We start from the raw sequence: 24,178 nt of genomic DNA, 5'->3' as shown, positions 1-24,178 counted from the left end.
AATAAATTCATGGAGGACAGTTCTATTTGTTCGGCTGCACACTTCTGAATATTAGCTTCAGGGGAGCAACGGCAAGAGTTGGGCATTTCCTACTTCTCCTGTTTGCAACTTCCCAGAGGCATCTGGTTGGCCATTGTGAAGAACCTGATACTGGACTACATGTGCCTTTGGCTTGATTAATCAGATTTCTCTTCTGATGAAGGCAGCCAGTTCAGATGTCATGCCAAACCATGGTTTAGTGTGATATGTTTGAAGAACTGCAAGTCTTGGCCTCATGCAATTCACCCCTCATCATCTTCTCTTTCAGCAAATAGCATTTTGTCAAGTATAAAGATGACCCTTATGACAAAGGCAACTTGAATGGTGTTGAGAAACAGGAGAACGCAAAGAAGAAAAAGGCACCACCTGATCATTTGGGGATGCTTAGATACCTCTCAGTTTGCTCTATTTATAATTCTGACTTTTAAAAAACTGGGCAATAATGAGTAAATTCTGGCAAAATTAATGAATAGCAGCACTGAAAAGAAAAATATCAATTTAAAAGGCAAACTGCCTATGGAAGATCATAATAGCAAGTGAAAAATAGTTTTAACTAATGGTGTAACTGAATTAGAACAATGATGAATCACACCATTATTGCTATGGGTTTATTTTGCACATTCTTTTAATCAGCCCTCACTAGCCACTGAAACAGTGGGGCAAGCTACAGGGTCAAACTTTGACTAATGTCTGGACAATTTGTTATTACTGAACAGCTTTTGATGGAATATCATTCTGAATAACTAGATCACTGACTAGTTCTGTGCACTGGGGGGGGAAGGGGGGAAGGGAGCACTTTAGAACAACAACAACTCTTCCCCTTTTTCAAAACCTCTTTTAATGCTGAGAGGTGTTTCAAAAGCAGTGTGTGACACGGTGCATGGGACAGCTGTTCAAAGAAAGGAAATCAAGGATTCCAGTGTACCTAAAGTAGTTCTCTGGATTCCAGCCAGTGTGTTGATCACAAGAAAGCCATTTGTTTATTTATTTATTCATTTGATGATTGTAAAGAAGGAAACAATTGGTTGGGTATATAGTGGCTCTTCTGCGTTGCAAGTGCGAACTGAATTAAGGGTAGCTCCTTTCAATTTAATGGAAATAGAATTTCCAGGACCTACACACATTGCAGCTTTGTACAAAGAAATTAATGAAAAGCAGCTCTGGCTGCATAAATACTGTGTGCATGAGGGGTTTAACTTTTCATCTGATCCCAGGATCTCTTAACGCACACAGATGGTCCACACAGTCACAGAAATCAGTTCCAACAGAGAGTGGGGGGGAGGGGAGGAGGGAAGGAACTTTGCACCACTTGAAAAAACAAACAGGCGCTCAATAATAGGGGAAGTGTTTTGAAGGGAATCCCCAATGACCTTGGGTGGGAGGAGGGCAGGAGAAGATTATTACTGCAGTTCCCCAATCCATTAAGTACTGTCTGTACTTATAGCTGTGTACTGAATTATATCTAGAAAAAAAAAATGAATCTCTGTTGGCTCACTTGGAGGGAGTGCGGTAGAGAGAGGTTCCCTTTTGACTGCGCTGCTGACTGCAGATCGCAGACAAATACAATTTCCATGGTTATCAGGATTTGCAAAGAAAACTGAAATAGCATCATCATTATGCATTTTATAGCAAGCAGCAGCAGTTTGTTGTCTGCCTGGGGAGAAAGGAATCAGTTCACAGGACTAGAATTCACTAATCTGACTATTTTGCATCCCCAGGTGTTCTGCAGAGGGATATCTGCAATTGTGGTGGATTCTGCTGCACAGCTTTGAATTTGTAGCAACAGGAGGGCATTTACCTGGAAGATCTTGTTGCCAAACTTGCACACTTTTGTTTCCTCTGGAGACATGAATGAGACACACTCCTTGCAGCACTGTTCTTTCGCTTTAACACATTCTCCAGGAGATGAGCATTTCTTCTTACATACTACAGTGGAATCCTGCGAAGGAAGGAGACTGCAGATAAATGAGAATATTCCCTCCTCAGGCAGTCGCTACTGGATACATCCAGTGGTCGCTAATTTAGGCTTTAATCCTATCCACACTTTCCTGGGAGTAAGCCCCTTTGAACACAGTAGGACTTACTTCTGAGTAGACATGCATAGGATTGTGCCCTTATGCCCCAAACCAGGGCCATGTGGAGCTGGATATAGGCATGGGCCAGACGGGAAATTGTCTACTAAATATTATTTACTAAATAATTCAATAAGCCATTGACCAGTATTGAACTCATCTTAGTTAAACACATCTTAATACCATGGGAAACTCCACACATTAAGAACCTTCCAATTGTCCAACATCAGAATTCATAATCATCATCAAAGGCAGAAACACCTAAATATTCAATACCAAACATCTTGTCAAAATTTTTCTGTACCCCCTCGTTTTCCATGTATTGTCACTTAAATTTAGTACAGAGTTGGTCTCTATCATCTGCATATATTTGTTTATATTTTATCTGTATTAGGGCGCAATCCTACCCTGCACTGGAACAGGCAAGCCAAGAGGCTTGCACTGTATCCAGTGCAGGATAGTAAGGAAGAAAATTGAGACAACAGAGATCTCACTACACCATCTGAACATATGTTCATATGCTGAGGCCTATTGGAGCATCTCAGTCAGACTGTTGGATATCGAAATTCAAAATCTTAATGAACAGGCAACAAAGGTATGCTTACCCTTATATTATTCCATCCCATACCGGTTAGGGAAAATGGCAAACTATTTCTCTTCACTCACACACCCCACAGAACCTTGTGCCATAACCCTGGCAAGGTTCAACGTTATTCCCTCAAGTGTGACAGTTGGGAGGTATCATAAGACTCCCTATCAAGATTGTTTCTGCTCTTGTAACATGGGGTCGGTTGAATCTCTTCCACAAATATTTTTCTACTGTCCTCTGCATAAGTGCACCTGCTCCACCTATCTAATGCCCATCCTGGTTAATAAGGAGGGCCTTCCAGATATGGAAAAAATTAAGCTGTTATTAAATGATTGCTCACCCTCAGTGTTGAAAAAAGTTTCAAAATTCTTGATGGTGGTGATAAGCCAAAACAGCTGAATGATGTGTTCAGTCCTATCACCAAGAGGGTGGGTCTACTTGCTGATGGTGGCAAGTAGACCCAAGAGAGGCTATCCAGTATATTCTATATGTTAGGCCACTATGTTTTATATTAGACAAATATACCTGATTTATTCAGTTATGTATCATATATCATAGGCTTGTACTCACTACTGTTGTTCTCTTTGTTGTGTTGTTGTGTTTGTTATGTATGCCAATAAAGGTCTTATCTATCAGTGCAGGATAGGGGCCAAAAGCAGCTCAGCCAGAGGCAAGGGGAAACTCTCCCCCTTACCCCGGGAAAGGTGCCCTTTCCCATATGGGGTCTTCTCCGACTTGCACCACCACGGAGTGGCTTGAAACTGTTCCATTCTCCCCGGGAACGGGGCTTGGGATCCAGGATAAGTTCAATTTTACAGAGACCCAAGGGCTAAAGGCCAATGGTCTGACACAGAAGATCAGAATTCAGTGGAGCAAATCTCTACTGATCCTGCCTCCCTTTCGCCCCACTCCCTCTCCCAGCACACCTTCTCCCCACCTGGAACACCTCCTCCCTGCCTCCCCCCGCCTCTCTGCTACCTGGCGGTTCAGGCGACTGCGGATCGGCAGAGCAGAGGTGGTCCACACCAGCGCTGAGCTAGCACCTGCTAGCTGAACTGGTGCTGAGGGTCGCGGAATGCCTTACGGCACATTTGTGACAGTGTACGCAGGTGGTAAGTCGGCATGCACTGTTTAGGATTGGGCCCAAAGTAATGTCTGTTGTACCATAAACACTTGATAACACGAAGCAAAGATTTTTACTGACTCACCCTGCAGGTACACTTCGTACAATTGTCATATACAAAAGAAGCTCTATTGTCATATACGTCACTGTGAAAGAGGCAACTTCCAAATGGGAGATCAAACACTTTCCTCTGTCCTGGATAAAGAACAAAAAAAGAAACAGAATGTGCCTGAAAGAGAGCTGCATTGTCAACAAAAAAGACTGGTGCTTGCTGCTGCCACAAGACAAAGGCTCATCTGCAGTCTATTATTGGCTGTACCATTCTGTTCCAATTTATTTCTAATAGGAATTTTTTTTTTAAGCTGCATTTATTTTGGGTTTTCTGAATCACAACTAACACATCCTAAAGCTATATACAGTATAAGGATGTAGTTACTAAGTCAGACCACTCATTTATTTAGCCCAGTACTGTCTGCTCCAATCAGTGTCACATAGGCTTCCAGGGTGTCACATAGAGATTTTTCCAAGATTTGCTACCTGAGATCTCTTTTAACCAGAGAAGCTAGAGCATGAACCGAGATCTTTTTTAAGCTACGCACATGCTATACCACAGAGCTATGGTCCTTCCACATAAAGATCCGGATGTGGCCCCCAGAAGCTCTTTATCCGACCCTCGGGCTCTCCCAGTTAACCCATCAGTTGCTCTCAGTTGCTGAGCTGTGCTGAGGTGTCACTGCTAAAAGGGCAGACTGCATGATAATTGGGCTCTCCCATATCTTGAAAATATAATCAAGATTTGTGCATTTTCTCTTCCGCCATTTGCAGCTAATGAGTTCCTAAGTGAGAAAAAGTGCTTATTTCTCATCATGACCAGATTAATGACATCACTTCCTGCTTTATCGCATCACTTCCAGTCCTCAGCAGGCATCATGAATATTATTCAGCCAGTTGTACAAAATTAGTATGACATCCCTGCTCTAGCCCCATCACTTTCCTCCTCCACACTTACTATTCTGCTCTGCTCCCCCTCTTCCTTTTTCCAATCCATAGGCTGTTGCATTACCAGGTAAGGGGGAGACAGCATTTGGCACACTACCTCGGGTGTCAAGAGACCTTGAGCTAGCCCTGAGTCTTTCTCAGCCTGCTTCCAGGGAAATGCCAGAGATTGAACTTGACATTATGCAAAAAGAACATGTGCTCTAACACTGACTTATGATTTGGGCATTTAATGGTATCTCTGATTAGTCTTTTTCTCAAAACGTCTTCTTTCCTGAGCCTCACCTACAATTTTGAAGTTACAAGTTTGAAGTAAACCATTTGTTTAGTTCCTTATGATTCATTGCTCTCCACAGTCTTCATTATCTTTGACAACCACTACCATCTCTATATGGAAATACATTCTGAAGAATTGTAATGTAGGCTATTATGCTCATTTTACAGTTTGGGGAATCAAAGCTGAGTGATGACCCAATTCTCTGGGCATGTTATGCCAGCAGAACATGTATTCCACTGGCAAAAAATGCTTTATAGCAGTCACAACTGTGACTATGCCATTGAGTGCAGCCTGGCTACTGCCACAAGCATGAGCAACCAGGTCTGTGCTCCAATGGACTAGGGAAACCTGACAGTACAGATAAGGTTGCACAGGGAGTGGAATGGGGTAGGGGTGAGAAGGGGGTGAGCAGAACGGAGAGGAAGAGATGCGGGATCGGTAGAGTGGCACCTGACAAAACCACACCCTCGTCCTCGGCCTCTTCATAGGTCAACATGGACTGTCTTGGACCAACTATAGAGCTGCTGCAGGTCTGAGTTGGCCCATGACAGCTGCTGGGGCTTACCCGGGAGAAGGAAACAAATGTTCCTTTACACCAAGGAGGTCTCACCATTCCAAAACTCCCCCATAGGATACAGCGCACACCATATTGGCGCCGCTGCATCTCCATGGGGGATTTAGGTAGAATTGGGCTGTAATACAACAGTGACTTGCCCAAGAGCACTTTAGTTACACTAGTTCCACGAAAAGCAAGCAAACTAACTTAAATGGCTGATGTTTGCAAAGATTATCACTATGCACAACTGCTTTATAACAGTACAATCTCAAAATACTGAAGGAATGTATTTAGCTTTAAAGACAATATTCTATGCACGGAATGATATAATTCAAGGAAGAATAGTAACTTAGGCCCATTGGGGTTGAGGTTTTGTTCTAATGTTGTTTCAGAGATATGATAGCAGTAGTAATAAAAGTATAATAGGCCAAGAAACTGCATCACACCATAATCTGCATCCGCATCTCTGAAAGACTACAATGGTTTGACTGACCCTCTAGACTAATTTGCTCCCCCAATGGTTCAATAATATGTCTTAAGTTTGCTTCTTCTCGTTTTATATGTTCCACTGTTTATTGTTAAATCTAATGTCTTTAATGCTTTGTTTAATATTTTACCTGTCTTGTTACTTGTACTTTTGTTACAGAGTTTGGTAAGCTGCCTTGGGCATTTGCTTCAGCATGGAAAAAGGATATAAATTCCAATAAGAATAAGAATAAGAATAAGTAGTAGTAGTAGTAGTAGTAGTAGTAGTAGTAGTAGTAGTAGTAGTAGTTCTGGCAGATCAAACACAGCAGACAGGTTGCAGAAGTTTTGGATAATAGTATGTATATTTTCTAACTAGCCCACCTCACCCCAGCAGCATCTTTTCTAGTGGCTGTCGGCTATCTGCTGGTGTTCTTTTGCATCTTTTTAGATTCTGAGCCCTTTTGGGTCAGGGAGCCATTACTTATTTGATTTTTTTTCTCTGTAAACCGCTTTGTGAACTTTAGTTGAAAAGCGGTATAATAATAATAATAATAATAATAATAATAATAATAATAATATATTTACAGGTAGGATCTGAAAAACATTTAGAGAGAATACATTTTGCTGAGCCGCCAAAATGGCTACTGTGGCATCCAACGCACAATGGGCAGCCTATGGCAGCTCCTTGGAAGAGGGGGACTTTCATCCCCTTCCCAGGGGTAAGTGAAGTAGCCCCACAAGAGCTGGCACAGAGTTAAGGAATCCCGTGTTGCTCTGCTGGTCCTCCCCCGCTCCCTTCCCTGCCATGCCTCCAACACATATAAAACAATGAATGGCAGGTAAAACTATCACACATAATGGGCCACAAGTAATAACAATATTAGCAGCAGCAAAATGGCAAGAAGCATGTGCTATGTGTACAGATGAGAGAAAACGGTGATAACAAAATTAAAAAATCAACGAAAAAATAAAACTGTTTTCTCCCACCTCTAGCTATGTGATGAAGCTCAGTTGTGCGCCACTTAACAACAGGGATCAGGATCGCGATCCCTGACATCAAGCAGTGCTTGACACAATCCAGTCCCTCCGCAGAGAAGGAGATGCTCTGCCCCCTCCCCTTCCCTCCCCTCCGGAAGGACATCTGGGCTTCCCAGAGGCAGCACATGTCTGCTCACTGCCTCTGCGGAGCTCAGACTGAGGGAAATCGTGTCTCTCGCGTGACTTCTGGTTTCACGGAGGAAGCCGGAAATCGCGCGTGAGACACGATTTCCCTCAGTCTGAGCCTTGCAGAAGCAGTACTCAAACGTGCGCTGCCTCTGGGAGGCTCAGACAACTCTCCAGAGGGAAGGGAAGCAGAACTCCTGGTCGCCGGTTATGCAGTCCTGGCGTTAGCTAGAACGCCGCTAAGGGGTGCACACCTGTACATAGAAAAAATCGTGTGCTATGTGAAGAAGTACATAGGATAGGAGTGGGATTGAAAAGAGGTAGCAGTGTTGGGAAAATGGTAATTTTGGGGATTTTTGTAAGGTTGGCATGTGTACCTGTGAAAGGCTGAGATGATGATTCACATCAGATTAGACATTTGCCAATACAGGAGCTAAAATGATTAAGGAACCTGCTGGGTTAAATGCCATCTCCAAAAATGGACAATAAACCCATTGAAACTCTGATAGATAGATCAGTGCTCCTCCGGAAAAGGTTTCTCAGTCTCTTCAGTGCTATGGAATGTACTGTGTGCCCAAGGAAGCATTTGCCAGAATGAATCTTGCATGTGCACAGTTCTTTGTGTGCATCACAGCAATTGCATGCACACAGAGTAGAGCTCACACACATGAGAAAATAAGCATGTTACGATATGTCTGGAATGAAAAGAGCGCCATGTAGGGGGTTAGTTTATAATGCATTTGGACATTTTGGTTCAGTCATGGTGTACCTTTAATAAATCTCATTGATTGTGAACAGCCTTTGAATGATCCCCACCTGCATAATAGATTCTTACAACAAGCACATGTCTTTAAAATGGCTCAGTACATCCTGCAGAACAATCTCCTTGATGCAGTGTTTTGAGTCAGAAAGCAGTAATCACTAAGTGATGATGTGCGCCAGCCCAGAAGATAATTCAGTACAACTATTATGGCATGCCAGCCAAGTCTTGCAGGATATGAAAAAGCTCAGTCAATGCCAAGACTGTCCTATGAAAATCAGTTCAAGATGTTCAGAAATTCCACATGGGAGAACACATCTTTTGCACTGCTGTGTGTTGCTTGAAGGTACATTATACTGGTCTAGAAAGGCTGGAAATGTTACATGGGTTATCTAGTTGATTTACTAACAAAGACTTCTGCTCTGCTATATCTTCCAGAAGTCAGTTATATCATTCCTTCTCCTATTTAGGCTGCAGCCATATCTGGAAAAAGCTATTTTGCCAACCCAAGCAAATGCAGTGTTCAACCCAAGAGATGCTCCTCTGGATCACTTGCAATGTAGCAGGAGATGCTGGAGCACAGCTGTTGAATCAGGAAACAGTGCCAGGGATCTTGGGTTCCTTCTCATGTGCTTAAAAAAAATGTTCCCATTCTTTGGGGGTGCTTTGGGGACAAAGCATTCTTTGCTTTAGTTGCTTGTACAGTCAAGCTGGCTCTATCTAGCATGCATGAGGAACACAGAATCTGTAAAGTTCAATTTATACATTCTGTGTGAACTTAACTAGCTATAAGACAGGGCTGTAAAGCATAAGCCTTAGCCACACTCTTCAGTTCTGAAAGTGTCCTAGTTCTCTAGATAGAATATAGAGTTCAGATTGTTTGGAATTCAACTGGTCAGGCTTTCCTAGCTCCAGTGGTTTTATTGCTGCCTAAGAAGGCATTAACTAACTACAGCCCAATCCTGAGTTGCCCAGGGCGCCCAGGCTCGGCGGCACCGAGAAGGGCTGCCATCAGATCCTGCGCTTCCAGAGCTACTGTGGATGGCGCCTCAGGAGAAAGAGACTTTCATCGCCTTCCCCTGAGTAAGGTAAGCAGCCCCACAATGGGGTAAAGGCACTCGTGTAGGGCGCACAGCCCTACACGAGCACCTTGGATCCTGCGGAGCAGAGTTCTGTGGACCCGCCTCCCATCCCTCCCACGGCACACCTCCAGCCTGCCCCCCTCCCCGCATCACGCCTCCCCATCACTCCTCCTCCCTGCCCTCTCTCCGCCCTCCGCTGGCCTCCCCCCTCCACGGAACGCCTTCTTCCCACCCCCATCCCTGCCCCTGCCTACCGTTCCGCAGCTCGGTGGTCTGGGAGACCACCAAGCCACAGAAGCTGGGCGACTGCCCCAAGCTAACCCAGCAATGGCTGGCGCTGGGCTAGCACTGGCAGGATCCCGGCGGTGAGGCTGGCAAACATGCCTTACGGCACATTTGCAACAATGTTCAGCGGCAACGAGCCATTGGGCTCCTAGTCTCCTATCACTAAAAGGTGCACTTGTAATTTGAGTCTGAGAAGATGTGAAAAGTAAGCCCCCCTGCCAGACTAAAAGCCTGGAGGTTTCAATAAAATTTCCAACTAAATAAAACCACCCTACTAGGTGATGAGAGCTTCCCTATAGTGCCCAGAAACCATTGCTACAGACAATCTAATGTTCCCACTCCTGGGGCACAATCCTAACCAGGTCTACTCAGAAGTAAGTCTTATTTTGTCCAATGGGGCTTACTCTCAGAAAAGTGTTGTTAGGATTGCAGCCTTAATGAAATATCACCCATTACTTCCAAAAGACATGGGGGCAACTCTCAAGCGTCACTTCCATATAATAAGGTGCCTAAAAATACAATGAGGTGATTCAGATGTAATATAAATCCATAGTCTGGCGTTCCATAAAAATGTAGCATGGAGCCTTGGTGTGACATGCTCCCTCCCTCATCTTCTTGTACACAGTTATTCTCTCTTTGCAGTCTAGACACTCCTCACAGCTCATTCATGAAAAGCAAAACCATCGTTTGGCACAGTGGTGTATTCAGGGCACGGCAAAACAGGGCACAAGCCCTGGGCGCCATCTGAAGGCCTAGGTGCAACTGGCCCTGTGAATGCAAGCACGCTCCCTTCACTTCCCGAGTTGGGGAGTGATGGTTGTCTCTCACCTGGGCACTCACTGCAGCGCGCAAGCTCCTGGCACTTCCTGGAAGTGGCATCACATGGCATCATTACATTGCATGACATCACATCTACATGCAGTGTACCCAGCTACAGCCCCTATGCCACTGGTCTGGCATTCTGTCTGAAGACCATCTCAATGGCAGAACGGTCCTAATTCGAAAATACCAGATACTTTTATAGAAATCTTCCAGAACCAGTTCCAGAGTTCCTAAGTTTCTCTTCCATGGTACCTTCCCACTAATGTACAAAACTAAACATATTTGTTCAAGATTGTAACAGACACTCTTTTATATAACTGGATTATATAGTTTTGATGGAAATGTTCTCTTTTTAACTTTCCTGTCTATAGCTTAATCTTTAATAATACAGTATACTGTACTTTATAACTTTGCATAAACTGACAAAAAGACTATGAAAAGTCAGGGAAAATGAGCCAGACAGATATGTCATAGTACTGTACATGCAATACACCTGTGAAAATAACCACTCACCCAAACATTTTGGGCAACACTGTCCAGAAGGAGTATGACTGAGATGCTGAGGACATGAAAGAATGGGGCACACTTCTTGTATGCACTGTGTCCTGCCACCCTAAAAGAAAATAGGGGCAGTTAGAGAACACACACACACACACACACACACACATGCTCTAGTGACAAGTGCAGAATGCAGCATAGCCCACTTCTCCAGATATTTTAACAAGAAATTTGTGTAGCGTATTTCTTGACATTTCCAGTGCTGGGTATAACCTGCACTAAAACAAACCAAAATTCTGTGTACAAGCAGTCTAAAGTCTGCACCAAGGAAAGATGAATTATCCAACCTGTAGAAATGATACAGATTTAATGTATCTTATTCTGAAAAATGTATTCTGCAAGGTTTACTACAGCTTTGCACAGTTTATTCCAATTTTGCTCGGGTGGGGGGTGAGGAGTTATGCAATCATTGCACCAAACTATGGAAATGCTACTCATTCACCTATGTGGCTTCTGGGTGTTTTTTTTTTAATAGGCATAGGATACATGCTTTCAAGCATGTCTTCCTAGTCATAAGGGCTAGGGATCTGCATTTTTAAAAAATGAAAGAGTATTGAAAGTTCTTAGTTGGCAACCTTCAGTCTCGAAAGACTATGGTATCGCGCTCTGAAAGGTGGTTCTGGAACAGCGTCTAGTGTGGCTGAAAAGGCCGATTCGGGAGTGACAATCCCTTCCACACTGGGAGCAAGTGCAGTCTGTCCCTGGCCTGTCTCCCTGGCTATAGGCCTTCCTTCTTTGTCTCTTAGCCTCAGACTGTTGGCCAAGTGTCTCTTCAAACTGGGAAAGGTCATGTTGCACAGCCTGCCTCCAAACGGGCCACTCAGAGGCCAGGGTTTCCCACTTGTTGAGGTCCACTCCTAAGGCCTTCAGATCCCTCTTGCAGATGTCCTTGTATCGCAGCTGTGGTCTACCCGTAGGGCGCTTTCCTTGCACGAGTTCTCCATAGAGGAGATCCTTTGGGATCCGGCCATCATCCATTCTCAAGACATGACCGAGCCAACGCAGGCGTCTCTGTTTCAGTAGTGCATACATGCTAGGGATTCCAGCACGTTCCAGGACTGTGTTGTCTGGAACTTTGTCCTGCCAGGTGATGCCGAGAATACGTCGGAGGAAAGTTACAGATAGTTGAATTCTGCTCCCAATATCAACTCTGCACACCTCCAGAATTGAGCACACACAGACCTGGTTGTTCCACACACAAGCTGAGTGAATTTTCAGCGGTAGCCAAAAATTACTTAGCCTAAACTCTACCCTACTTAGGCTGAGAACTGTGTAGTCACCCCTGGTCATATATATGTACAACTCTAGCTGTTTACTTACTCTTTTGATACAAATGAAATACTTGAAGGCACTAATCAGAATCACATCCACTGGCCCTGGTACTGACTTACATATGCTTACATGTATCATTTGCACACAGCATGCATGCAGATAGCCAAATACACATAGGCTTTTATACATGTAATCCATAGCTCTTAATTTCCCAGGGTCCTGAACTGCATGTATAAGAGCCTACATGCATATGCTCCATACAAACAATACTTGTACGGACCCCAACTTTATCTCTCCCTATAACAGCAAAATCAAGTCTTGAGAGGTGATCAGATTATAGCAAAAATGAACAACTCATAAAGAAGATGGGAGGTTTCTGGGTTCTTTTTAACTTCAGGTTTGCAGATGTTTAAAAAAAAAAAAAAGCCAAAAGATCTGAGAGAACACTGATTTCCTGCCCAGAAATGAGGCAGGGCCAGGCAGGAGAAAGACTTTTATTTTAACCATAACATAATGCAGCATTTCTTAACCAGTGGTGCTCATACCACCAGTAGTATTTTCAGCCAGAGCTTTTCAAACTGGGGCATCACAATGCCCCAGCCTGAAGGCCCTGGTCTCTACCCTCTTAAGGGGCAGGGGCAGAGAGGAGGCAGCTAAAGATTGCGTTGCTGTGGAGGCTGCGGAGGCTGCAGGGGCTTGATTGGACTTACCAGAGCCCCCTGCAGCCTCCCGTGGGTGCATGGAGCCCTGCGCAAGCATCTTCAGGGCTCCCTGGGTCTTCAAAAGCAAAAGTGGAGCGATCACACTCCACTTCCAGTTTTGTGGAGGTGGGGCGCGATTGCTCCGCTTTCACTTTTGAAGACCTGGGAAGTCCTGCAGACGCTCGCGCATGGTTCCCCGCGTCCGAAGGAGGCTCTGGAAAGTCCAGCCAAGCCCCTGCAGCCCCCTTAGCAACACGATCCTGGGGATTGCATCACTGCCTCCCCCCTGCCCCCGCAAGGACTCCCTTCAAAAATGTGAACCACCAGCTGCACAGTGATGCAGTACACTCCATTTGCCCCCTATCACCTCATTTCCACCTCCTCACTTAGCTGCAAGTACAGACTAGGTCCAAATAGACTAGAATCTCATTCTAATGTTTTGCTATCTGCTTGGACTACAAGGACACCTAGAGTCTGTGAGCCAGGCCTGTGAAAAGACAGAGCAGCACCTCTGCCACCACAGCCCAGGATCACTTGGGCACAGTGCAAAACAGAATCCCAGAAAGAAAACTTATAGTATTTCCAGATGGAAAGGATGGAGAAACACCCACGTCCCGCTCCCCCTCCAGTCCTGAGCCAGGCATGCTATGAGGTGGAATTGTATTTTGTTATGTGGCAGTTCCATCCTCTGGCATCTGTTTTATATATCTAGATATGCCTAGCCCTTTCTTCAGCTTGCTGTTTTCATCCCCCACCCTTCAGCATAGTTATTTTGCTTTATAAAGTTGCATTCTGACGTGGGCTGGGTAGGGGAGGGTGAGCACCAAGAGCCCTGGGATCCAGTTTAGCACACTATTTATCGAGCAGTTTACATACAAGGGCTGTGCCAGCTGTTAGTTGTTGTCCTAGTTCTTTTACTGTGAGATGGGAAGAACGGGCAGTCTCTCCATTCACTTGGTGAAAGGGGTCTATATTTTATGTTCAAAATAGTACAAGTAGTCATTGTTCTTATGATTTTGTGAGCTGCTTTGGAAGTTCTTTGCATCAAAAGATGCAATAAACAATTATATTTATTATATGGATTTATTATATCAATAAATAGATGGAAGGATAGTGATCCTTGGCAGACAGGCAGATAATGCTTTTAGCACCAAGCAAATACTGCTCTAAATATTTCTGTTTAGAAAACAAAGATCTAAAAATGAAAGCAAAAATTCCCCATGAACAGTAATGCAGCAAGAAGGATGAGAAAATAATTACAGAGCATATGGCCAGATTTGGAGAAATACAGCTTTGAAAAAAATGAAGAGCTAGCCTTGGAGTTTTATGGTAAAACACAGAATAAAGGTCTTGGGAATAAGAGAGAAAGGGTGAAGTTCACACTGTGAGGGAAATAATTATTTTGGCCAACCCAGCCCTTTAAATGAAATATTATCAACATCCATACAGCACAGAGAGGCCCTAGGCAGGGAACATAGTTCAATTGCTGTACATTGTGCATACAGAGAAAAGATTATCTCTCCCCAAAGATGATACCGTCCTAAACAATATTTTGTGTGTTTTTGGTGTGTGTGTGTGCCGTGTGCATTTTTGTTTCAGAAGGAAGGAAACTGATGAATATGGTAGGGAACACAAGGATAGGAATGAATGGGGGGAAGGGATAGAGAAAACACTTGTATATCACCATTCTGCTGCTAAAACTCTTTTAGCATACAGCTTCTTGCTTCCACTGTATCCACCACAAAGGACCTCAATTAACACATAGCCTTTATTATTTTTTTAACTTCTGTTCCAGATAATCACATCTAAATGTCCTGTGTAGTTTGTAGTTTAAAGTAGCAGAAGCAGGCAGCAATAAACTCATAGATGCTAGATGAATGAATTATGAGTGGTCCATAGCCACACGTATCCAGGATGCCTCTCTAAATTCTCTGGAGAGACAGCAAGCAATCCAAAACTAAGCTTTCCAGAGCACTGAAGAGGAAGCTCTGTTATACAGGGAATAGATTAATTCCATAATAAATATGAAGAAATTAATGCATTATATCTCTACCACACAAACATGGTAACAAGGTTTTTAGACAACAAAATCTTTAAAAAGAATCTCTCTCTCTCTCTCTCTCTCTTTCTTTCCCCAGCTTACCCCATGGAAGCTGGGGAAACATCCTGAATGTACACAGCTTTCAGTCTGTGCTCATAATCCTTTCAACATCGCATCTAGGGATACACAGATTATTGCGGTCTCAAACTGCTGCTCTGAATTATGAATCAGTTGGGAAACACTGAAATGAATTTTTTCCACTCAGGCAACTCCAAGAACAGACCTTTTGAGAATGTGCAGGTGCAGGATGAGAGAATTAAACCTATGGCTTTTGAAAAATGATTCAACTGCACGTCTGCAGTGGGAGAAGCTTATGAGCACAGCCCATCTTCAAAAGATAACCTAGTATTGCATAAGGAACAGAACTATTTGGAAGGAGTCTTCGGGTGAAGTGAGAAACACCTGGGACGGTTTAAGGATTAGGCTGCAGAGAAATGGGCAGTGAATCACAAAGCAGTTCTGCAGGACCACTTGGGTCTATGCCTGGTCTTAGGCATGCAGCAGAATGAGGTGGAAATGAGGTCCTAGTGTGGACTACACCGCTTCAGACAGCAGGTGGGGGATAATATTTCTAAATGCTCTCTTAAGTGAAAAATAAACCACACGTAAGTACAACAGCAACGAACACAAGCACAACTGGGTGCACGCTACATGCAAACCTCTCTTTCTGATATGCTACTCTTCTTATTTGTAGGGAGCATTTTACATGGGAGAGCATTCAAAATCGTGATTCACCACCTGCACAGTGATGCGCTACACTCCATTTGTCCCCTATCACCTCATTTCCACCTCCTCACTTAGCTGCACATGTAGACTAGGTCCAAATCGACTAGAATCTCATTCTAATGTTTTGCTATCTGCTTGGACTACAAGAGGACAGTACCCTTAGTAATACTCCCATCAAGATGATGTAATACTTATTAGGGCAACCAGATGCAAACAATGACATGTCTACTGCAGCTTCAACAGACATTTGGCAAGTTATCTACTCTTGGTTTCAGTTTCTGGTTGGATAACAAATGATGGTTGGCAGAAACTATGAATATTCTGGTTCATATAGTATAGTAACCACAATAAATCAATACAGGGAAGGAGAAGTTGTACGGGATGTGGGAAGGAGGAAGAAGTGGGCATGCCTGCAACATGCTCCCAATCACAGTTTGGTGACTAAGCAGCGTGCCAAATGAACCATTTCCCAGAAGATTCAGTAACTAATTATGTGGCTTCCATAATTTCCCCCAATACCTTCTCTTTTGGTCTGAGAAGGACTGACATTCACTAGGAAACAGCTTTCTGTTCTTGGCTATTCAGTTTGGAAAATTTTAACAGAAAAAGGGTATCTTAAGTTATTGTTATAAGAGTGCACACATTCAAGATCCTACAGCTTTCTGCAATTTAAAAGACATGAATTAAGAGAAGCAGCCTTAATATTATGACTTGTTTACTTAATTAAGTTGTAAGGCTGCTTTGCTATAAATCTCAGTTACATAATTTGCTGATGTGTACTGAACTGAAAACTAATAGTAGAATGTAGACTTTTTACACACCAAAAAGTTCCTTTGAGAATCTCTTGCACCATTGAAGTCATATGTCAATGTTCATGCAGAAGAGAAGGCAGAAGAACAAGCACATTTTGCCAATGTTGGTCATCAACCATGAACTGATTTATTTTCACATTAAAAAATGTCCTTGCCGGATAGGTACAGCCTAAAACAATTTTGGATTAATCCTATCCAACCTTCCAACACCAATGCAGCCATAATAAGAACATAAGAAGAGCCCCACTGGATCGGGCCAAGGGCCCATCTAGTCCAGCTTCCTGTATCTCACAGTACCCCACCAAATGCTTCAGGGAACACACTAGACAACAGACATATCCTGCGTCGTAGTGCCCTCCCCTGCATCTGGCAATCAGAGACAGCCTACCTCTACCTTGCACATACCTACCATGACCTGTAACCCGTGATAAACTTTTCCTCCAGAAATTTGTCCAATCCCCTCTGCAGTCCCAAGGTAAGAGAACAAATGTTTCCTTAAGGGGGCCTCAGTGACTGTGCCCCCATTGCAGGATGCAGCACACACTCCATTGGCACAGCTGCATCAGTGCTGGAAAGTTGGACAGGATTGGGCCCTAAATCTTGTTTCGCAACATGCAGCTGTTATGCAGGGGGGATGGATCTTGATGACGTACGGCATATAAAAAGGCACTAAATTACAGTATCTAAAAGTGAAAATGCACTTTCTAAATTTCGGAGAAATATATTAAGTCAACATTTGAATAGCATTGTGGCAGGATATGCCACCAGACCTCAGGAAGATGGTCCAATAATTTGGCTTGCTTACTGCAATTCTAGGAGCTCCTTGTTCACATAGCAAAACATTTTCGGGCCATTGGAACCCCAAGTAATTATGGCACTGATCTTCTGGAATTAAGCTTTTTGTGGTTGCATCCAGCTGTAACAATTTTTTGTGTACCATCCATCAGCTACTAATTTAGATCAAACCACTGAATTATAGTCAAGCTTCTCAACAACTGGCAAAACATGCTGAAGTGCACAGTGCCAAGGGCCAAATCAATGCTGCTGTTTGTCATATTTTTCTAGTTTCTAGGGCATGCTTCCTGAGATCACAAAAATACATTTCAGCATGCCAGGCCAATAGCCAAAGTGTATCATAAGAATGTCATAGCATTTCCTCTTGGTGAAGAAGCTCAGTTATAGCAGCAGTCCATAAGTGTGTGACAGCAGACCAGCTTTCGCACTGCCATACAGGCCTTGTGTTACTGGAACCCTAGTTCTGGTAGTGCAAGACCCCAATAGGACTGGGGCCTAAGGTTCAAAGGCTCTCATACTCTACCCATACCATTTATGAGGCGCCTCCATTTTTTAGAAATCACTGTTACAATGGAGTTTGCCAGAGCATATTTATGAAGGCAGTGGTTTTATTACACATTCTGACAAGAGCCACAATTGTCTTTGCACTAGGAGATAATTATCTGGATTTCTGATTTTTGTTCATCGGCATATGAGTACAATATATCCATTTCCTTGCCTACAAAAGCTCATTTTGCAATATGCTTGTTACTATTTAATGACCCACAGGACTCTTTGTTGTTTTGGCTACAACAGTTAAGACAAAGACAGTTAGAGCTGAAATGTTTCCTTCAGTGACTGAAGATATTCATAAAAGAAATTTTCTGGAAAGCTATTCTTTTGCAAAATAATTCTCCTTAAAACATCCAAGGGGGGAAAATGCTACCAAATTCATAAATGCAACACAAAAAAGAAAAACACTAGCACAACTGAAAAGGCGATGGTGGATTGAATTACTGGGGAAGCAAAGTGGCAAATGAGATGGCAATTTTGGATTACATTAATAAAAGCAAAACAGAAGTGTGAGGGAGAGAGAACAGTATCAATCTAAAAAGTGGCTAGTCTTCAAGTGTTGGTTACCATTACAATTTGGGCTAAATCAAGACAAAGGTTTCCTCTCCCACTATAGTTGTTAATTAACATAGCAAGGTTAGTATGTTCTGAATGGTCACTGTGTTATCTTGTATTTAAATCAGCTTTAAATGGAATCGGCAGACTGTACCAATTGCATTCTATGGCCATCTTGTACCATGATTTGTAGTTCTTTTTTTCCTTATAACCATGTATAAATAGATATAAATATATATAGGTACACACACAAACACACACCCTGGCAACTGAGGACAGCACTTGATGCAACTAATGAAATGAAAGATTATGCCACATTAAACCTGTTAAATTTTTCTGTTAATCTGTTAAGGTGCCACAAACACTTAGTGTTCTTTTTTACCACGGTTTAAGAAGCCTATAGTCAAATTAAGTGATTCAAAGAAGACAGCAACACAAATGACCAACAAGGGGGGAAATTGCCCCTCCTCAGAAAACAGTATAAGGAGTTCAATGCATTTTCACACTGTGAAACAAAAATAAAGCAAACAACTATATGCTATTTTCAAATATTTTTGCCAAGACAAAAGACAAGGGTTTGATTGGGCCAATAAATTCAAGGGACCAGAATAAATTAAAGTTTCGCTAAGCATATTAAGATTGGCGATCATAAATAATAGCTGATGTGAAACAAACAAAAGACATGAAAGGTTAAAAGTAAGATAAGGTGGGACATAGCCAATCAGGCATGAACCACTGGCTGTGAAAACAAACATTATTCCATGAACCGGATGAGACAGAACAGAAGAATTTCTGTAAAGCATTCTTGCCTTACCATGAGAATCAATATTCACCACAGGTAACATGGAGATCAACAGGGACTTTTTTTTTTAAACACAAAATACCTTGTTAGTATAATAAAAGTACAGTGTGCATATTGAAATACATCATTGGCCAGGAAACTTATTAGCAATGGTCATCAAGATATCCTTGAACTCCCGGGGGGCCGAGTTAACACTCTGTGAAGTAGCAGGGAACCTCGGAGGGCTCCTGGGGGGGCTGCTAAATAGATGTGTTTTTCAAGTGCCTCAACAATGAGGTACTCTTCGTTGCCAAGAAGAAGGAACGAAGGCTGAGAGCTTGAACGGGGGGGGGGTCTCTTGAAACGGCAACTTCAGAGATTTTTTCTCCGTTTGCTCTGTGCTGAATCACATCGTATCCCAGATGCCATCTTCGGAGATGATTCGGACAGCTGAGGACTCCCCCCCCCATGGCCTACATACAACAACATGACAGCGAAAAAAGCTTTAGATTGTGAGTAACCAGCTCATTAAAAGGCTATAAAAAGAACTGCAATCGAGAGGTTGGAAGGAGGAAAAGATAACTTTAAGATTATTTACGTTGGCTGGTAGCCACCCAGAGGGGAAATGAGTGAATATGGATTTAAAGAAACCCTTGCTGGAGTATTTTTCTCTGTTTTGTAATAAGGGTGACTGCAAGAAAAGGTCAGAGATAAGAAGATAAAAGACCACCCTGTTGAATGGTATGCATGGAAAAGAAATAAATAACGAATCTTCAACGGCTGAAATAACTTTTACTTTCGCTTTCCTAGCAAGAAGGCTCAATTCAGGCCTGGTCATTTAAAGGCATACTAACTTAATTTGACAGTGTTATTGACCTGGATTACTGATCCACCCCTTTTGGAAGAAGGGATGCAAGATAAAGACTTGGATGACTCTTTAATTGTTTGACTGATTTGACATTGTTATTGACTGGAAGTGGAATATTGACTTATACTTTTTGGATATAAAAATTGGAAATTAGCCCTACAAGAAGGTGAAACAAGATAATGAGAGTTGGTTGTTTTTTTAATTGTTGGACCATTTTATCTCTGTTTTTTACAGCCAGAGGTATATTGGCTTGATTTGATATTGATAAGAATGGCATTTAAAAATTTAAAGGATGTTAGTAAAAGCCAGTCCTTATTAATGGATTTGTTGTGGGATTTCAGAAGTGAAATGAAGCAACAGGTCAGAAAATTATCTGAACAAATGAAGCAAATAAACTCCTCCCTGACAAGCATGCAGGAACAGATTACAACTAACAGACAAGAAAAAAGAATGGATCAAATGTTGGATGAAACTAAAGAAGTGGAGATTTTTGAAATGAGACAGGAGATGGAAAAAGCAACCATCATTATCAGAATTAAGAATTTTAAGGAAGAAAAAAGAGGGAACTTTCAGAGAGCACGTTGTTTCAAGAAGAGGAAGAATTTTTGGATTAAATCCAAAAAGAATAGAATGAAGAAAAAGAAAGAAGAAAAGAGAGGGGTTAAGAAATTTAAGAGAGTTAAAAAGAAAAAGAAGAAGTGGAAGGAGTGGTGGGAGACGCAAGAATGAAAACATCAATAAGACAGAGAACAAAGGAAGTACTAAGACAGGAAGTGAAAATGGCTGAACAAGTAGAATTTTTTTTTCTTTTTGTAGATATTAATGGACCAAATTCTTTTTAGAAATGAAGAGTATTCCATTAATTATATTAAATCAAAGTAGATGTAAATGAAAACTTGGAACACAAATATTGCAAAAATTAAAGTGGTATTAAGATAACTAAAAAGGTTATTCTTTAAAAGAGAAATTATATAAAATAATTTATAGATGGTATTTAATTCCAGAGAAAATAGTAAAAATGTTCCCTGGGTCATCAAACAAATGTTGGATAAGTAAAGAATTGAGGGAATTTATTATATGTGGTGGATATGCAAAAAGGAAAGAAATATTGGAAAATGATATATAAACTTACAAGAGATACTGAAGTGTGTATTACCATTTAAACTGGAAACATTCCTCTTAAATGCGACATCAGAAACTAAGAATAAGATAAGAAATATTTTATTTTAAATATTAGTTTAGTGGCAAGAAGAATGTATAAGTAAAAATTTGAAGCCTTTTTATGATTGGATAGATAATTTCAGATAAAAAATATGGATTGTTTAGTTCAATGATTGATCAGTAGATTAACAAATATGATAATTGTTGTACTGATGAATAATTTCGTTTTTAGACATTATCTTTTTTTTTTTTTTTTGGACTAATGTATGCTGTAATCAATGGCCAGTACCCTCATGTGTAACCTGTGTAGTCCCAGCCCTAACCGATTTTCTTTACCTGTATCTGTAATAAATACATAAACTCCGTTTTAAAAAAAAAAAGATATCCTTGAACTCCCCATCTCCCAAACACACACACACACACAATCCCAGCGAGATTATTCTTGCTGCAGATTTAAGTTGATGAACTAAACTTTGACCACTGGACCAGTTGCTTTGCAAGCAATTTTGCTCTGAATTAGTAGAGCATTGCATTTTTATTGGCACCAAGAAAACAGACAAATCTAGTCCAGTGAATGTACACTATTACATATATTACTGGGACATTAGCATAGTTCTTCAAAGGGCTAACTTGATTTTTGCAATACAGGTCCAGACTTGTTATACACTGATTTTTTATACACGGATTTGACTCAACAGGAATGGCCACTGCAAATGAGAAGGAATGTGCTGATCCCTGGAGAAGGGGAAAAATGCATCCCTTTATAATCACAGTTTTAAAAAACCGCTTTTCTTACTGAATTAACCTAATTATCCATAGATTTTTCTCTCTCAATGCAATGAGAAGTGCCCTTTAAATTAAAGGAAAACAGTCATTTAATAATGTGTGTGTGTGTGTGTGTGTGTCTGTGTGTGTGTGTGAGAGAGAGAGAGAGAGAGAGAGAGAGAGAGAGAGAGAGAAGCAGGCTGACAATCCATCAATCATTCTCTCTTCAGGAAGCTTCAGCCCAAGACCCCTTCCTTCCCCCTGAGCACTTGAAAGAAAGATACTTTGCATTGGTGAAGGGAGGGGTTGGAGTAAAGTCTTACTTAGCACCTTGAGAGAGACTGATTGCTGGATCTTAATGAGTCTTAATGACTCTATCTTAACATCACAAAGGTCAGCGAGGCTGTTTTTAAATCACCTGAGCAAAGAAACTTGTTTTTTAAATTGATTTGCTATAGTGCTTTTTTTTGCCATCCAGTGAGTTCTGGGACGGGAACCCACATGAATAATGACACTCAACCTGTATAATGTCTCTAAGCTTACTATATTTATACAAAGAGTGTTCCGCTCTTTAAAAAAAACCATGCAAAGTTGTTTTTCCAAAAGGCTTTCTTTGCCCTTTCAGAAATCATTCCATCACAGTACAACTTAGACTGCCATCATCACCTTTTTGCTAGTATTTTCAAATCGGTTTCTATTCCATAAACCAAACATTTACAGAAATATCCCAAATTATGCAATTATTTTACATTTCTGAAGATGGCCTGTTTCTTGAAGCTATTGATACAAATAGCTGGACTTTGGACTTTGCTCTCAGTCTGGAGAGGTTGAAGAGCTTTCCATCTGATCTAGTCCGGAGATAGATGCCTTCTGTTGAAGTTCCAAAGGCATGCTTCAGCAGGACAGCGAAGAAAATCCCAAACAAGGCTGGCGCAAGAACACAGCCCGGCTTCACTCTGCTTTGGATGTCAAAGGGGTCTGATGTGGAGCCATCAAAGACTACAGTGCCCTTCATGTCCTCGTGGAAAGACCTGATGATGCTGAGGAGCCTGGATGGACATCCTATCTTGGGAAGAATCTTGAAGAGGCCGTCCCTGCTGACCAGGTTGAAAGCCTTTGTGAGATCTATGAAGGCTATAAAGAGTGGCTGTCGTTGTTCCTTGCATTTCTCCTGCAGTTGTCTAAGGGAAAATACCATATCAGTGGTGGACCTGTTTTTTCGGAATCCGCACTGCGATTCTGGATAGACGTTCTCTGTAAGTACCTGGCGCCTCTTTAGTGCAACTCGGGCAAACAGCTTTCCTACAACGCTAAGGAGAGAGATGCCGCAGTAGCATCTCAAGGATACCGAGAGAGCAAAGTCCAGCTGAAATGTCTGTGTGACTTCCACTTTGCTGACGATGCAGCTGTCACCGCCCACTCTGCCAAAGATCTTCAGCAGATCATGAATTGTTTTAGCAAGGCCTGCCAAGATTTTGGACTGACAATCAGCCTGAAGAAAACACAGGTCATGGATCAGGATGTGGACTCACCTCCCTGCATTACAATCTCTGCGCATGAACTGGAGGTTGTCCATGACTTTGTGTACCTTGGCTCAACGATCTCTGACACTCTTTCTCTCGATACCGAGCTAAACAAACACATCGGTAAAGCAGCTACCACGTTTTCCAGACTCACAAAGAGAGTCTGGTTCAACAAGAATCTGAAGGAACATACCAAGATCCAGGTCTGCAGAGCTTGCGTCTTGAGTACACTTCTGTACTGCAGTGAGTCATGGACTATTTGCTCACAACAGGAGAGGAAACTGAATGCTTTCCACATGCGCTGCCTCCGACATATCCTCGGCATCACCTAGCAGGATAAAGTTCCAAACAAAATAGCACTGGAACGAGCTGGAATCCCTAGCACGTATGCACTGCTGAAACAGAGACACCTGCGTTGGCTCGGTCATGTCGTGAGAATGGATGATGGCCGGATCTCAAAGGATCTCCTCTATGGAGAACTTGTGCAGGGAAAGTGCCCTACGGGTAGACCACAGCTGCGATACAAGGACATTGCAAGAGGAATCTGAAGGCCTTAGGAGTGGACCTCAACAGGTGGGAAACCCTAGCCTCTGAGCGGCCCGCTTGGAGACAGGCTGTGCAGCATGGCCTTTCCCAGTTTGAAGAGACACTTGGCCAACAGACTGAGGCAAAGAGGCAAAGAAGGAAGGCCCATAGCCAGGGAGACAGACCAGGGACAGACTGCACTTGCTCCCAGTGTGGAAGGGATTGTCACTCCCGAATCGGCCTTTTCAGC

At 42.4% G+C, this 24,178-nt stretch overlaps 1 protein-coding gene across 1 annotated transcript in view; it reads right to left on the bottom strand.

The window, feature by feature from the left end:
• Positions 1–24,178, bottom strand: part of BMPER (BMP binding endothelial regulator) — a gene marked incomplete at its 5' end in the record, with an annotated part of 206,990 nt that overhangs the window by 96,072 nt on the left and 86,740 nt on the right. Inside the window, 3 exons of the mRNA XM_066628674.1 lie at positions 1,838–1,978; positions 3,909–4,018; positions 10,747–10,846. Coding sequence (XP_066484771.1) covers positions 1,838–1,978; positions 3,909–4,018; positions 10,747–10,846 — 351 coding nt within the window. The remainder of the gene's footprint in view (positions 1–1,837; positions 1,979–3,908; positions 4,019–10,746; positions 10,847–24,178) is intronic.

This window comes from Tiliqua scincoides, chromosome 5 (genome assembly GCF_035046505.1).
Source record: "Tiliqua scincoides isolate rTilSci1 chromosome 5, rTilSci1.hap2, whole genome shotgun sequence".
Taxonomy (NCBI): domain Eukaryota; kingdom Metazoa; phylum Chordata; class Lepidosauria; order Squamata; family Scincidae; genus Tiliqua; species Tiliqua scincoides.
This window is presented reverse-complemented; position numbering and strand designations above follow the sequence as displayed.